Below are 15,297 nucleotides of genomic sequence, written 5' to 3'. Positions count from 1 at the left end.
AAGAGAGGAATCAAGAGATTTACGAGAGTTATAATCCACAAAATATTAATAAAATCATTGTTTCCGTATATTTTTCTTCCTCTTTATTTGTATATTGCAGGTTCGAATTTTTTATGGTTTACAAATTGGCACGCTCGGTGGGACAATTTTCGCTCTTTATCTCCACTCTCCAAACTTCAAAATTTGTAGATTTAATGGGGGCATGCCAAATTTGCTTTCAAATTCTACAGGAAATTTTCGAGGCCAAGTTGCATTCGATGTCAAATCTCCACAACAGATCTTGAGGGGGACGTTTGTACAATAGATGATGTTATGTGAAGCCTTATACTAAGAGGATAGATGAGTTGAAAATGTCGTTCGGATACCAACCTCCAAAATTTCAACTCTTTGATGGAAAGGGTAACCCAAAACAACATGTTGCATACTTCATAGAGACGTGTAGCAACGGTGGTACCAGGGTTGACTTGCTTTCTTGTTAAGCAATTCGTTCGTTCTCTTAAGGAAACCGCTTTTGACTGGTACACCAACTTAGAGGCTGAGTCCATTGACAGTTGGGATCAAATGGAAATGGAGTTTTTAGGTTGATTCTTCTCAAGACATCAAATGAACAAGACATCCGATCCCAATTATTCTCCATATCATAGGTTGATAAGTCATTCTATTGAAAAGTGTATAACACTTAAGGAGAAAATTATACAAATTGGCACGCTCGGTGGGACAATTTTCGCTCTCTATCTCCAATCTTCAAGTTTCAAAACTCGTAGATTTAATGGGGGCATACCAAATTTTCTTTCAAATTTTACAAGAAAATTTCGAGACCAAGTAGCATCTGATGTCAAATCTCCACAACAGGTCTCGAGAGGGCATTTGTTGACACCGAAATTTTGTTGATTATTAGGTGTCAGATATATGTAAATAAGAAGATAATATCGAAAAATATTAGATATTTATCTTCAAGATCTTGTAAAATATAGGATTGTTATCTTGTAAACTACTCTATGACTCTCTATATAAAGAGGGTCTTTTCTAAGGTTTAAGGAGGCTCGGATGGAACAAGTCACAAAGACTCCATCTCCCCCCTACTACCAAACATTGTCGGTATGTAGTATGGATTAAGCCGACAAGGCCCGTAGTATAAACAAATATCAAAACCATATCCCTTTGAAAAGAGGAATCAAGAGATTTATTAGAGTTGTAATCCACAAAATATTAATAAAATCATTGTTTCCGTATATTTTTCTTCCTCTTCATTTGTATATTGTAGGTTCAAAATTTTATATTCTACAACTCTATAAACTAATTTATCTGATTTTTAAAAATAACAAACTTACCTTGATTTGCCTTTTTTTAAAGTGACACACTTTCTTTTTTTGGATATCTCTTACATTTTAACAGTATAAATTTACCTGTTAATGGTCCTAATTTTCTTTTACTTTATTATTTTAATGGTTCTCACTCCCTCTCAAATCTCTTTACTTTTTAGTAACATAATAACCTATAAATATTTTTTATCGGGTTTTTCACCATACACCCCTGAGTTTTAATTTTGTTTATTCACCATATGCTTCTGAACTTTTTAAAATTCATCATATACCCCCAAGTTTTCACAAAAATACACCATATACCCTTGATGACTAATGATTGTTAATTTCGTGAGTCACCAGGGTTTATTATGACCCGAAACCACCCTAAATACAATTTCTCACCCTCAAAACCACTCACATTCCTTTTTTTTCCACCCCCAAAACCACCCCAATTTCCTTTATGTATCCTCAAAATCAATCATAAGGATATGATTATGGAGATTTGGAGTGATTTCGACGATTGAAGAAAGGAGATCAAGGAATGGTTTCAAGGATTGGAGAAGAGATCTATGATGATTTCGATGCATATTAACCAAATTTCACTCATCTTATTGTCATTAGGGATATATAGTGAATTTTTATAATAACCCAGGGATATATGGTGAATTAGAAAAATTTCAAGGGTATATGATGAATAAACAAAAAACTCAGGGTTATATGATGAAAAATCCGTTTATTTATTTATTTATCTTATCCATCCCACTAATTCTTACGAAGTATTTTATTAAAGTTAATATAACATTTTAAAACTCTATGCCAGTCAAAATATGTCATTAAAAAAAAATGGAGGGAATACAACACTCTCTGATTTGGTAGGAATTCACTATTATTTTAGTATTTAATCTCTCTTTCTAATAACCCTACTTACATAAATATTTTACTTCGAATTATTTTTCTTTCTTACTTACCTCACATATACTACTTTTTAATTTTTTTTTTCTACTTAATTAACAATTAAATATATCTCCACTAACTACTTGATATACTATTATAAACTCATCACATGTTCATTATTACCCTATAAATTTCATATAACTTTATACAAGGGTTGCTGTTACGATTATTATAAAACGGAGAAAGTATTCCATAGTTGTATTTTGCTTGACTTTTTTCCAAACCGCTTATAGTTTGCTCTATGCAAACTAAATTAATCATTGATCTAACTCTTTTTTTTTTTTGGACATTGAGATTTTTTTTTTTTTTTTTTGAAAGGTCACATGTACAAAATACACCCTTGCTTAATCAACACTACTTTTGCCGGTTTTATATTTTAAATTGATCTCTTAACACACGTTTTTATAGTGTATATATATACTGAGTTGGATTGATCTCTTGTCCAATCTTCAATATGATAAGAGTAGTATTACTGTACGCGACAAAAAATGGGTGAATCGGACTCACGGTGAGTCTAATATATCTGACATTAATACTCTAATATATGACGACAATAATAATACGGAGTATATTGGACTTACGGTGAGTCCGGTCACACGCAAAACTTTCTCTATTGTACGAGATCCTTTAAAATAATAGGGAAAATCAAACAAGTGAATAAATAAGAAAATTTTTGTAGATTTGATTATGTGGGAATAAGTTCAATTTTGTTAAATTTTACTTATACTTGCCAAACTTTATTTATTTTTGCTAAAATCCTAGGTTAAAATCTCGTGCAATGCACGGTTGTTAAATATTTTTGATAATAATATTATAAAATATAAAGTATATAAAAGAATATTCAATTATATTTCATTTGGATATATATGGAATATGATTGTCAAACCGGAAAGAAAATACATAAGGTATAAATAGCGAAATTTTTTTTCACAAGGTAATGACAAGTGTTATATAATGATTTGCTTTTAATATAGGTTAATGGATAGATTGTTTAGCTTGAACCATTATTTGCTCATTTGCGGAACTTTTCAAAAAAACTTTAAATTAAACTCATTTTCATTTAACTTTGTTGATTAAATTGAGTAGATGAAAGCCTAATAAGTTGTAACTACATTTAAAATATATATAATTAAAGTTCTTGTATGAACGAACATTTTTTGCAACTAATTTTTATCGTATGAACATTTGAATTAATTTCTTGTATGAATGGGCAATTGGACCATTAGTATAATTTAGATCAGTTGGTGGGTGACAATAATAATTGCCAATATCAAGTCATTATTTATTACTCCATAGATAAATATGTTAAATGGTTAATATTTGAGTACTTGTTTAATCTAGTTGGTCTTGATAGTGATGTCACTTATGTCTATCCTACTACGGGTCTGTTCTGATTTAATGAACTGAGCTTAACTAAACTGAATTGAACTGAACTGAACTTATTAGAACTGAACTGAACTGAATATTTTATGAAAGAAGGAAATTAAGAACTAAAATAAATTGAATTTATTAGAGGTGAGCTGAATTGAACTGAACTGGACTAAAAATAAGGTTAAGAGAACAAACCCTACATATCATGTATTCATGTAATCGATTTTATTATCCAAACCTCTATCCACAAGGGGGCCCCTCAACTCGCAAGTTGATTTTGCTTCACAATTTTTAGATAAATAGGGCCAAACATTTACATGTAACATTAAATTAAAAAAAAAAAAAATATCATTATTTATAATACACACATAACCACTAACTTTTGTTATATATAGTGAGCCAAAAACTTTGCACCTCTTCATCATTCAAAACACTTTGAAACAAGAAAGTGTAGAGAACAACTTCAATTCATTATAACAAAAGAAAAAAAAATGAGAGAGGTTGAGGATGAAGACATGAAGGAGCAAGGAGGTGACGGATCTCCAATCCATGGAGATCTCTTAGAGGAGGTCTTTGCTCGTGTGCCCCTCATTGATCTCGCTTGTGCATCTCATGTATCTAAATCATGGGAATTTGCAGTTTCATCTTCTTTGATTCATATCAACAAGCCTAAACCGTGGCTTATAATTCAAACCCAAAACACGAAATCCCTAACCAATAAAAATACAACTTATGCTTATGATCCGCGTTCGGATACATGGGTTGAACTTGTTCAACCATCTAACGATATCAAACATGTCAAACCCCTCCAATCCTCGGGGTCCTCCCTTTTTTATCAACTCTCTTCTGAGGGGTTATCCTTCTCGGTGGACCCCCTTCATCACACCTGGCACCATATCTCCTCGCCAAGTGTTTGGCGGGTGGATCCTATCGTGGCCGTTGTTGGGCCCCACCTCATCGTTGCAGGTGGAGGCGCGATTTTTGGGGACAACCCCCTCACAGTCAAGATGTATGACATGACAACCTCCCATTGGTCCACTTGTCAATCCATGCCTAGCATTCTCAAGGATTCAACTGCCTCCACGTGGCTTTCCGTGGCATCCAATCAGCACAAAATGTATGTAACAGAAAAAGCTTCAGGGATTACATACTCTTTTAGTCCCGACACTAAGGCTTGGTCCGGGCCGTATAATTTACGGCCCGACCCAAGTGTCTATTTTTCAGCTATCGGATACGCTGGCGATGATCTTATCCTCGCCGGCTTAATAGGTCATGCCGAAAATGTGAAAAATCTCAAACTCTGGAAAATTAATCTGGAAACGATGGAATCAAACGAAATTGGGGAAATCCCAGCTGAATTATTGGAGAAATTACAAGGGGAGAATTCTTATTTATTATCTTCAATTACAATATTGGCAACTGAAAATTTAATTTACTTGCACAATACTTCAGATCCATCAGAAATAATTTTCTGTGAATTAATTGAAGAAAATAATTGCAAATGGGGTAGTGTGAAGAATATAATATTGAATGACGATTGCAAAGTAGGATCTAAAATGGTGATGAGCTGTGGAAGGGTTGGAATTGCTGACTTGCACACGGCAATGAAGTCTAGGAATATAAAATTTGTGGAAAAATCATAGTCTATAATAATCATGTAGATGTAACATGTAACACTATATTACGGAGTATTTATAAGTTTAAAGTTATCTTAATTAGTAGTTCTATAATCTTTATTATACTTGCTTTATCAACGTAAACTTCTATTATTAGTTAAGTACCTTGTTATAAGGTTTTTTTTTTTTTTTTTTTTTTTTTTTTTACGAAGGCTAGACATAGTATACAATGCATTATAAAGTGTATTGAGTTGGTGGTGAAAGTGATGGTACGTAAGGGTGAATTATATTAGAGCTTCATTTTACAATATGTATGTCCAATTGATTTGGAAATTAATTAAATGTCAATAACCCCTTCAATAGACACTAAATATTATCATATTATTTTGACAACTTGTTACATTTAGATACAATAATTTATTACGAACTAAATGTCTATATTTGTTTATTAGTTTGAAGGAGTGAAATCGATTAGTTGATTAGTTCAACATTTACAAAAGTATCCTCACATTCGAGATGCCTAAAATGTGTCTATCTTGAATATCGACACTTAAATCGAAACACGATCAATACAATTATAGAATTGTACATAATTTTTGACAATGTAATTATAGGTGAAGATACGAGTGAATTTGTTTCCCATATATTACAAGGATTTTGTATAATTCTATTATTGTAATAATAGAATCGTACAAAATCCGTGTATATTCCGTGGGCAATTCTTTATATATTTCCAATTGCAATAATATGAGGTTTTTTAAGTCTCTACCTACTTGAGACCAGCTTGGTCTCAAGTAAGGGTACATTGGTCTTTTTGCCTTAAAAGGTGTCTTTTTGTTTAAAAAAAAAAACCGTCACTGGTGGGCCCCCCACTTGGTTTCTTGTGAAAAGTTGTAAAGTCAGAAAAGTGGAGAGAGAAAGCATTAGATTTCATAATCTTAAAAAAGTGAAAGAGGGAAAGTGAAAGGTTTGCTCAAGGAGACGAAGAAACGAGGAAGAAACTGCAGCATTTCAAGGGAATTGAAGGCGTAGAAATTCTAGCGCTCGGTTTGAAGACACTGATCTCCATCTTGCGGTTAGTTTGTTGTTGATTTTGGCCAAGAATTTTGGATTTTAGCATTTGTTGAAGTATTAGGGTTTTATTATATATTTGCACTGGTATTTTTTATAGATTTTAATTTCTGTATTTTTAAAGATTTTAATTTTTGATTTTTTGTTATATGTGCAAACTTACGGTTTGTTTGTTATAGATTTTGATTTTTGGTTTTTTGTTATCTGTGCTGCTTTTTATTGTGGGGGAAATTTGATTATATGAAAGTTGTCATTTTTAGGCTCACAACTTGTTTGAAAATTGTGTGATGGATGATTGATGAATCTTATAAAATAAATGGATGATTTTCTGTTATTATAATTGTTGAATTTTGGGGGTGTTGTTGGAAAATGGATTTGTTGTCGTGTTTGTGTGTTTTTGTGTGTTCATGTTGTTATGCTATGAAGTTATAGAGTGATATCACTGATAATGTGGGAAAATGGATTAATTACAGTTCAGTGATAATGTGGGAAAATGCGAATTTTGTGAACAGAAGGGTATAATGGTGCCTATATATGCAATGTTGGTATTGTATTAATACCATCATGTGTCTAATTGGTATTGTATTAATACCATTGTGTGTTGGTATTGTATTAATACCATTTGTGTGTTCAGTGTGTGTTTGGTATTGTATTAAGACCATCAGAGCACATCTTGTTAGGTAAAAAGATAAATTTATAAAACAGCTAGTAAAAGTTGATATAAATTGAGTAAATTGTAGTGAGCACATTAATCAAACCCTAGGCAATGGCACAATATAAATGCATGCTGTTATATTGTGGTCTATGTGTGTCTTTTTGTAATGTGATTTCAGTTGTTGTGTTTAATGGATTGTATATTGTTGCTTTGTTTTAGTCATGTTGGAGAAATCTGGTGACTCCTCAATAAGCTGCAGGCGTAATTGGGGGGTGAGTGTAATTTAATGTGATTTGATGTGTACTAGTTTTGTTGTAATGTTTGTAAAAGTTATTGAATACAGATGTAGTTCAATTACCTGTGTGTAATATATTCACCGTTGTATGCTTTGCAGGGTACCTTGAAAAACATTATGAAAACTGTACCAGCGGCTTCTTCTAACAAACACGTGGATAAGCGTAAATTGAAAGGTGTGGTGGAGGAGGTAGTACCTGAGGATGTAGTAGTTGAGGATGATTTTGAGGATGACGATGGTACTGAAGCAAGTACTGATGATGATGATTATGTAGAAGAGCCTGAAGAGGTTGACCCTGATGATGAGTTAGATGCTGGTGACTATGTACAAGAGGTGTACGTACAAAGCAAGAGTGGGCGTAAGAAGCGTAAAGTGGTTGAGGAAGAAGAACCTGTGCCCAATAGTACTACAAGTAAACCTATTAAGAAACAGAAGATAATTAGAACAGTGAAGCGTCCCCCGGCTGCAAAGAGGCAATATGTTCAGAGGCCGGCACCCGTTGAGAGGATGTATGTGGAGAGGCAGTACGTGGAGAGGCCGCCAGCCGTGGAGAGGCAGTACGTGGAGAGGCCGCCAGCCGTGGAGAGGCAGTACGTGGAGAGGCCGGGTGTCGTCGAGAGGCAATATTTGGAGAGGAGGCCTGCTGCTGCAGAGAGAGAATATGTGGGGGGCAGGCAGTATGTGGAGAGGTCTGCACCGAGGCGACGATTAGCTGTGGAACAAGATGATCAGGTGAAATTTTAAGTTAATAGTGTGATTTGAATAGTTTGTATTTTATGGTTGACTTTATTTACCCCCATTGATTTTTTTTGGTGTTTCTGTAGATTGATCTAGAACCGGGCCCATCGGTCGGTGAAAAGGTGAAAAAGAGTGGGGTTGTGGTTAGTACGCAGTTGAGGATGTGCAAGAAGGTAAATTTAGTTTATTGTAACAATTTATGGTAATTTAATGGTGCATGTGCATTAGGGCTTACAGTTTCTGATGGGATTTTGTGTTTTGATTCGACAGTCTGCAAATTACAATTGCCGTGTTTTTGCATTTTCTGACCTGATTACTGTGCTGAAAATTGAGCAAGGGAAGATTGACCTTCTGAATAGGTGTGGTTTTGGAGGTCTGTTGAAGTTGAAACTTAAAAAAATTGATCGTAGGTTTTGTTACTGGCTGATGACAAGGGTTGACCATGAGAGGAGTATGTTTGTCGGTGTTGATGGGATGGAGTTGCCTCTAGGACCCGAGCAATGGAGGTGTATTTTTGATCTTGCTCGGGGTCCAAATCCCGTGCCAGAGGCTGTAGAGGATCCAGTTATGGAGAGTAAGTTGACCGACATAGTTAGGAATTTTGGTGATGTGAATGCTAGTGGGAGAGATTATATCTCGATTCAGAGGGCGTATGATTGTTTAGGGTTGATGCCAATTGGAACAGAGGAGGAGAAGAACCATTTTATGAGGGCGTTTCTGATAGTTGTGTTGGGCTGTATTCTGTGTCCTACGACTAATGAGCAGAGCTTGGCTACTAGCTTGTTGCCTGCTGTCACTGTTGGTGCTGATGCTAGTCAGTATGACTGGTGCTCTATGGTACATAGTAGGTTGATGGGTCATGTGCGTGACTTTCATAAGAGATTTGATGCTAAAGGCTTTGCTGCTGGTGGAGGTGGTTGTGGCCTTTTTTTGATGGTGAGGAGATTGTTACTTGGTTTAAAATGTTGTGTATTTAAATGTGTATTTCAATTGAAGTCTGGACGGAGAAGAAAATAAGTGCAGCTATTCAGCAGGACTTGCTGCCATCTTTAGATTATGGAAAATTGAAAGTAAAGTCCATTTATTATGTATTCCAGTTTTCAAATATTCCAGTTTTCCAAGTTGTTGTTGTTGATTCTTCTGTTTTGTATCCTTGTCTTTGTCAGTTGCTTGACGTAGCGTATGGGGAAAGGCATCCATGGGAGCCTAGGGACACTGCGGAATCATTTGAAGTCAGGGTTGGAAATGAGGTATGTTGGCAATTATGTAGACGATATTTGATTATGCTGCTAGTATATTGAGCAATAATGGATTGTAACTATGCACACTTCACATATTTATGCATTTAAATTTCTGAATCTTCCATTTGTTATATATGCTTTTGTTTTAATTATATACTTGTTATTTCTGGCCGTATATGTATACATTTTGTTATTATTGATTTTGCTAGCTTATGATATTAGTGATTAGTGGTCCTTAACAGCTGTGTATTTTTTTTGTTTTAGTGTTTATTATATAGTTTTTATTATATAGTAATTCATGTTTTGAGGGTTAAATTATGTTCTACTGATTGCATTTTTGCACTGCCCTGATTTTTGCAATTATTTTCTACTGATTACTTTATTTTGTTCCCTAATTCATTTTTTGGGATAAATGATGTCCTACAAGTTACAATTGCTTGAACTCATTCTATACTTTGTGTGCTACTTGATTAATTCTGACCAATTGATTGTATTGTCTTTTATGAATATTTTGCTCTCTCTGATTAGGCTTTTGGCCTGTTGAAAATCATATGTTGTTTCTTAACATTTTTCATGTACCATTATGCTTATACTTGGTTGGCTGTACCATCCTAATCATAGATGGTATCAATTGTGTTACCATCCTAGTCATAGATGGTGCCTTAACCCAACCCAATTGTATTACCATCCTAGTCATAGATGGTGCTAATGATACGAAAAGCCAATACCTCTATTACTTTTGGATGGTATGAATACCTCTATTAATTACAGTCTTAGGCATAGGTAGTTCCACAAGTTGCAAGATTTAGTGTTGATTCTTGGTTGTTGTTTGTACTGGCCATCTGTGTGTGTTGATCTTTATTTATTGTAGGTGGTGAAAATGTTGAAGCCCTATCTGGAGAGATTTGAGAGCATTTTGAATGCCACAAACAGGGGTTTTGTTAGGAAAGCCCCTAAGGAGAGGTCACCGATTGAGAGATCTCCTGTGTTGAATGTGACTAGCTCCAGATCCAGGTCTGAGTCGTTAGAGGACTTGTCAGCTGAAGTCAACAAGGGTAGGCTTGAAGAGACCTACAGAGAACTGCATGAGGTGGTAGGTATGAGTGTTGAGGACCCGGTAGGACATGTGGTTGGTGAAGTGTCCTCCGCGGTGAAAGACCAATTTGGTGAGGGGGGAGATAATGTGGATGACAGGAGTGAACCAGCTCCCTCAGTTGGTGCTCCGAATGACAAAAGTGGGGACAAAGGATGGACTGATGGAGGGGTTTCTGAGGATGACAGTGCTGCAGGGGGGTTGAACAAGGGGGAGGCAGTGACTGATGAAGGGGACACGCACCAGGAGAGGGGACTAACCAGGAACGGGACCGAAGCGTTGGGAAGCGACCATTGAAACCATCTAAGAAGGTGTACTCTGATGATTACATTTCTGGTAATCGCAAAGTTGCTACTTTAGGGTCTGCAGACACGGCCCTCATCAATTATTGCAAATCTTGGTCTTCCAAAGGCGGCAGGTAACTATTTAAGATTACCTATATGTTGATGTATTATGTTGTTAGCTATTTGTATATTTACCTATTTTGTCATATAATTGAAATTTCTGTATACACTTGTAGTGGTCCAATCATGTTGCAATGTGATGGAGAATTCGCTTGTCTTGATTCTTGCCATGATGTTGTTCACCCACGGAGGAAAGTCGGTACCCAGTATGTTAATGTTGTGTCAAAGATTTACACAAAGGAATGGGCTATAAAATACGAAGGGAATAGCAAACGGATCATGATGCATCCTGCTTATGGGGTAATCTCAATAATCAATAATCTCAGAACATCTATTATGTTGTTTTGGTCATGGAAATCATGTGTTGAATTATGTTATTGGTCAGGTTAAGTTGATAACTAACATGGACAGTCCGGCAGACCTTGCCAAAAAGCATGGGCAACCTTTGCGTGGTGTAGCGGCTAGTCTACTAGCTGTGGTTAGTTTGACAAATGTTTTTTAGTGTCATTATTTATTTTCACTCCTCTGGGAGGTGGTGAGTTGAAGGTCCATGTGTTCTGAAATACTGTATATTCTATACAGGTATTTGTGCCGGTGGTGAAGGATGATCATTGGTGGTGTGCCGCTTTCTCCTTTAAGGAGGAAAAGGTTTGGATCATTGACTCCATGTATGCTGATCCTGTTGCTGAACACAAAGAATATTTAACCAAACTTACTTGAATAATGATTACATACCCTGAGCTTTTAGGGGTGACATTAGTTTGAATTGTGCTGGGGATGCTGTTGCTTTGTAGGTCAATGCAGTGGATGTGTTGGTCAAGTATCATGATCACACTTGGCCCGAGGGATCCATTGTCGCATGGCCTATTGAGTCATTAGGCCTCGTTCAACAACCAGACATGTGTGTTTGTTACTTAATTTTCACAGTAAAAATTTATTGTTTGGTTTTTTTAAAAAATTTTATTGGCCTCTAATGGTGTTTCATACCTTCCTGAATCAATCCTTTCCAGTGTTTGCTGTGGAGTGGTGATGCTAGCATGCATCAAGGACAGTACTGACCGCTTTAGGACTAAGTGGCAGATGGTTAGTTTAGTTTGTCACTACAACCTTGTTTTGCTCTGATGGATATACGTGTTGATATTAATTGTCGGTATTATTGGTGAATTATGCAGGATGGGGGTGATGTTAAATCTGGTCGGGTGAAGTTGCTAATTGAAGACCTTAGATCAGCCTGCAATGAACGGCGACAGGACCTTGATGGCCTCATCACAGAAGCACAAGAGGGTTAGGTAGTTTGACTACTTGTTAGTTGGATTCAGTTTAGGAGAAGTGGTATTTTGGATGTAGTTGTATGTTGTTGGTAAATGGGGGGTTCAATACTTTAGTTTTTGGGGTAAAGTATTGTTGATCAGTTGTCGTATCTTTTGAGAAACTTGTTGTTTGGTGGACAATCACAGCACATAGGTAGGTATGTTTGAAATTAAGTACAGACTTGAATCATGTATTTGGTACCACCTGACCATAGATAGTACCTCTTATTACACCATCCTGACCATAGATAGTACCTCTTATCACATCATCCATGTAGGAATGGTACTATAACTAGGTGAGGATGTCAATGGTACTCTGATATATATTTTGGATATTCATATACCATACTGACTATAGATGGTACTGACTATAGATGGTACATTTTTCAATTAGGATGGTATCATATGGAGGTGTACCATCCAGGTAATTATATACTATCCAAGTAATAGTTGGTACCAAATTCTCATACATGGTACTATTTTATACCATCATCACCATATTATACCATCACCATATTACACCATCTATACCATACATGATACTATCATCACCATAATAGACTTATTGGACCATAATATATTGGACCATGGATAGTTCCCTTTTTTATTCGATATATTAGTTCAGTTCTCCTCATATTGCACCATGGATAGTTCCCTTTTTCATTCGATTATACATCTAAATCACCAACTCACTTTACATCTCCATCAAAGATAGAAAGTACTTCAGGTCAAAAGGGTTAGTTAAGAAACGATTTATTAAACAGTAACAATATTATTTTTAATGGGCTGTGATTAATTACCGTATAACATAGAAAGCACCTTTACAGTTCCATTTTTATTGAGGTTGGTTTTGTATGATACCATCGTACAAGATAGAAAACACCTTTATAGTTCTGTTGGTGTTTTGTTTGAAATAAAATGGTTGTAATATGTCTGTGATGGTGTTTCTCCTGTTTTGCAAGAAGGAGACATAATTGATAGGAGTAAATGGCGTTGTACTTGCATTTATTGTGTATTTAATGTTGGACTATAAATATGGGGTAGATCAGATCTTGTAAATGTATATGTTCTATCATTTCTTTTAAAATGACTACTTCTCCAAATATTTGTAGTAAGTTAAAATCTACCCAATTATCTCCTAGTACACGAATTCCGTATCATCCACCTTATGTTATGTATCTTAAGCCTCTAGAGACATGTGAGGTAGACTTTGATATCAACAAAACAGTGTATTACAAGAAGTACGATGATATTGATCGCGTGGATCCAATAGAACTAGTCGAGTTACGGGCTTCTTTGTTGTCTTCTGCGGTTTATTGGGAGCCTTTCATAGGACGGTTCATGCTCAAACCATCAGGTGAGAAAATCTTCCCTAGTCACTTACCTTTGTTGTGTGATTCGTATGGCATGCATAGGGGTTGGTGGGATTATCTTCAGTGGGAATTACAAAACTTGGGACAAGGCTTGATTCCTGAAAATTTACTACCAATATTTGATCCAAAACCCCAATACCAATTTGATAATTTGGCTATATATGCTGTACCAACGAAGACATCTCCGATCTTTGTTGGTTCTTTCACTGATTCTATCCATGTCATGGAATTGGCTACTGTTGCGGTGGTGTTGCATGTCCAAGTGTATTTTTCATATTCCCAAAAGCGGCAACTGCGTTTCCATGTCCACAAAATTAAGGCTGGTCCAACTTCACCGTACTCCAGCTCAACACCGATCATTCCAAAAGGGAAAAAAATTGTTTGCTGGAATGCTAGGGGAATGAACCGTCCATGTTTTGTACGTCATTTCTATGAACTTTATGAACGTCACCACCCAACCATAATGGTAGTGACAGAAAGCCGTAACAGGTATGAAGATCTGGTACTTATTAAACTAGCACTCCCTTTGACTTATGAGTTGGACTTGTATGGTCCTATAGCTTCACCGGGTGGTGTAGTTGTGCTTTGGTGCAAAGGTGAAGTTCAACCTATGGCCCATCCACTGAAACACCCGGATGTACCACAGATAGTTCAGCAAGTTGTTAACCTTTCGTACCACGTAAGATTAAAAAATATTTATATTGGTGCATTCTTATCAACTTTTGTGGTTAGTAATTGTCTCACTACGAATTTGTTCAACTATTGCAGGGAGCTTGTGGTGCATCACCCACTAGCAGGAGGTCACTGAAACAACTATTCGGACAGTCAGTCAATGAGAATAACAATTCCAAAAACATCTGAGCTTATTTTAGATGGTGCCTCATTGCCATGTTTGCTAATACCAATTAGAAAGTTCTTGGTACCAATCTGATTTGTGGTGGTGCTTTATTTTGGAATATATATTATTGTAAAACATGAGTATGGTACCATTATGGAACCATCTTGATGCATTATGGTACTTATATTAGTGAATTATATTTTACGCTCGTGTTTATGTTGTTGATATTGAAATTTAACATAACTGGGACTGACATATCATAATTAAAATTAGTACAGGTTATTATCATACACGACATAGTACGTAAAATAATATTACAATGAGACAAAATGCAATCATCTTTTTAACGACCCGGACACCCCCGTTGACTTCAGCCACAGCAGCAGCCATCTTGTCCATGCCCAACCATACTAGCTTCCCCGGAACCATGTTCTCAGGTCGAATCATGGCCTCCTCTTCAACCCATTTGAAAAAAGAGCAGTGACGGCACTTGTAGTATAAACGACCAGGGTTAGTCGAGGTGTCTGAAACACGAATCTCTACTACAATGGCCTTGCAATTAGGACAAGTAATCATCTCCACCCACGACACGGGTCTGTGATTAGGATGACAAGTTTGAGCCCTAAACCCAGTATTTGCGGACGAATTCCTTGACATGTTCTGGTATGGATGTTTAAATTTTGAAAATCAAAAGGAAAATGAAAGAATTTGTGGAAAATGAAGAAGATTAGTAATAGGAGATGCCGAGGGAACTAAAATTGTACCTCAATTATACTAAGTTCATAGCACCACTGTAAATGTCATAATAAATTTTATACGTGTATTGGGAAGCGGCAGCAAAGGGCGGGAAAATTCCCTCTAAAAATTTCGAACCATGGCATGGAATGTGCATGATATGTGAACTGCGAAATACTAACTACGAAGTAGTTGGTATAATCAGCCACTCCAAAATTGTAGTTCTAAAACCATCCAACAGTGTGGATATTTGGTATTCTTATTTTAAAAAATAGTAAATATTGGTCAACGCACACCCT

The 15,297-nt window shown here is 36.0% G+C and overlaps 2 protein-coding genes across 3 annotated transcripts; both read left to right on the top strand.

The window, feature by feature from the left end:
- The first annotated feature begins 4,002 nt into the window (after positions 1–4,002).
- LOC145582811 (F-box/kelch-repeat protein At1g23390-like) lies at positions 4,003–5,350 on the top strand. The gene has a single exon (XM_081639834.1). It carries the CDS (start codon positions 4,121–4,123, stop codon positions 5,270–5,272), a length of 1,152 nt encoding a protein of 383 aa, XP_081495960.1. The 5' UTR covers positions 4,003–4,120; the 3' UTR covers positions 5,273–5,350.
- A 142-nt stretch (positions 5,351–5,492) lies between these two features.
- Positions 5,493–10,998, top strand: LOC145582809 (uncharacterized). Of its 2 annotated transcripts, XM_081639832.1 has the most exons (8): positions 5,493–6,320; positions 7,191–7,243; positions 7,366–7,998; positions 8,091–8,177; positions 8,275–8,940; positions 9,171–9,254; positions 10,117–10,756; positions 10,859–10,998. In XM_081639832.1, the coding sequence occupies exons 2-7, from the start codon at positions 7,193–7,195 to the stop codon at positions 10,633–10,635; spliced, it is 2,040 nt and encodes a 679-aa protein (XP_081495958.1). In that variant the 5' UTR covers positions 5,493–6,320; positions 7,191–7,192; the 3' UTR covers positions 10,636–10,756; positions 10,859–10,998. The 2 variants fall into 2 exon arrangements, with proteins under 2 accessions (XP_081495958.1, XP_081495959.1); XM_081639833.1 differs by lacking the exon at positions 7,191–7,243.
- The last annotated feature ends 4,299 nt before the right edge of the window (positions 10,999–15,297 follow it).

Source organism: Chenopodium album, chromosome 15, assembly GCF_948465745.1.
Source record: "Chenopodium album chromosome 15, dcCheAlbu1.1, whole genome shotgun sequence".
In the NCBI taxonomy this organism is placed as follows: Eukaryota; Viridiplantae; Streptophyta; class Magnoliopsida; order Caryophyllales; family Amaranthaceae; genus Chenopodium; species Chenopodium album.
Note: the sequence above shows the minus strand (reverse complement) of the source record. Positions and strands in the feature narration are given on the sequence as shown.

Coding starts and splice junctions, on each gene's coding strand:
- LOC145582811 (XM_081639834.1), top strand. CDS start 4,121: ATGAGAGAGGTTGAGGATGAAGACATGAAGGAGCAAGGAGGTGACGGA.
- LOC145582809 (XM_081639832.1), top strand. CDS start 7,193: ATGTTGGAGAAATCTGGTGACTCCTCAATAAGCTGCAGGCGTAATTGG. Junction 8,941..9,170: donor GTTGTGGCCTTTTTTTGATG/GTGAGGAGATTG, acceptor TGTCTTTGTCAG/TTGCTTGACGTAGCGTATGG. Junction 9,255..10,116: donor AAGTCAGGGTTGGAAATGAG/GTATGTTGGCAA, acceptor TATTTATTGTAG/GTGGTGAAAATGTTGAAGCC.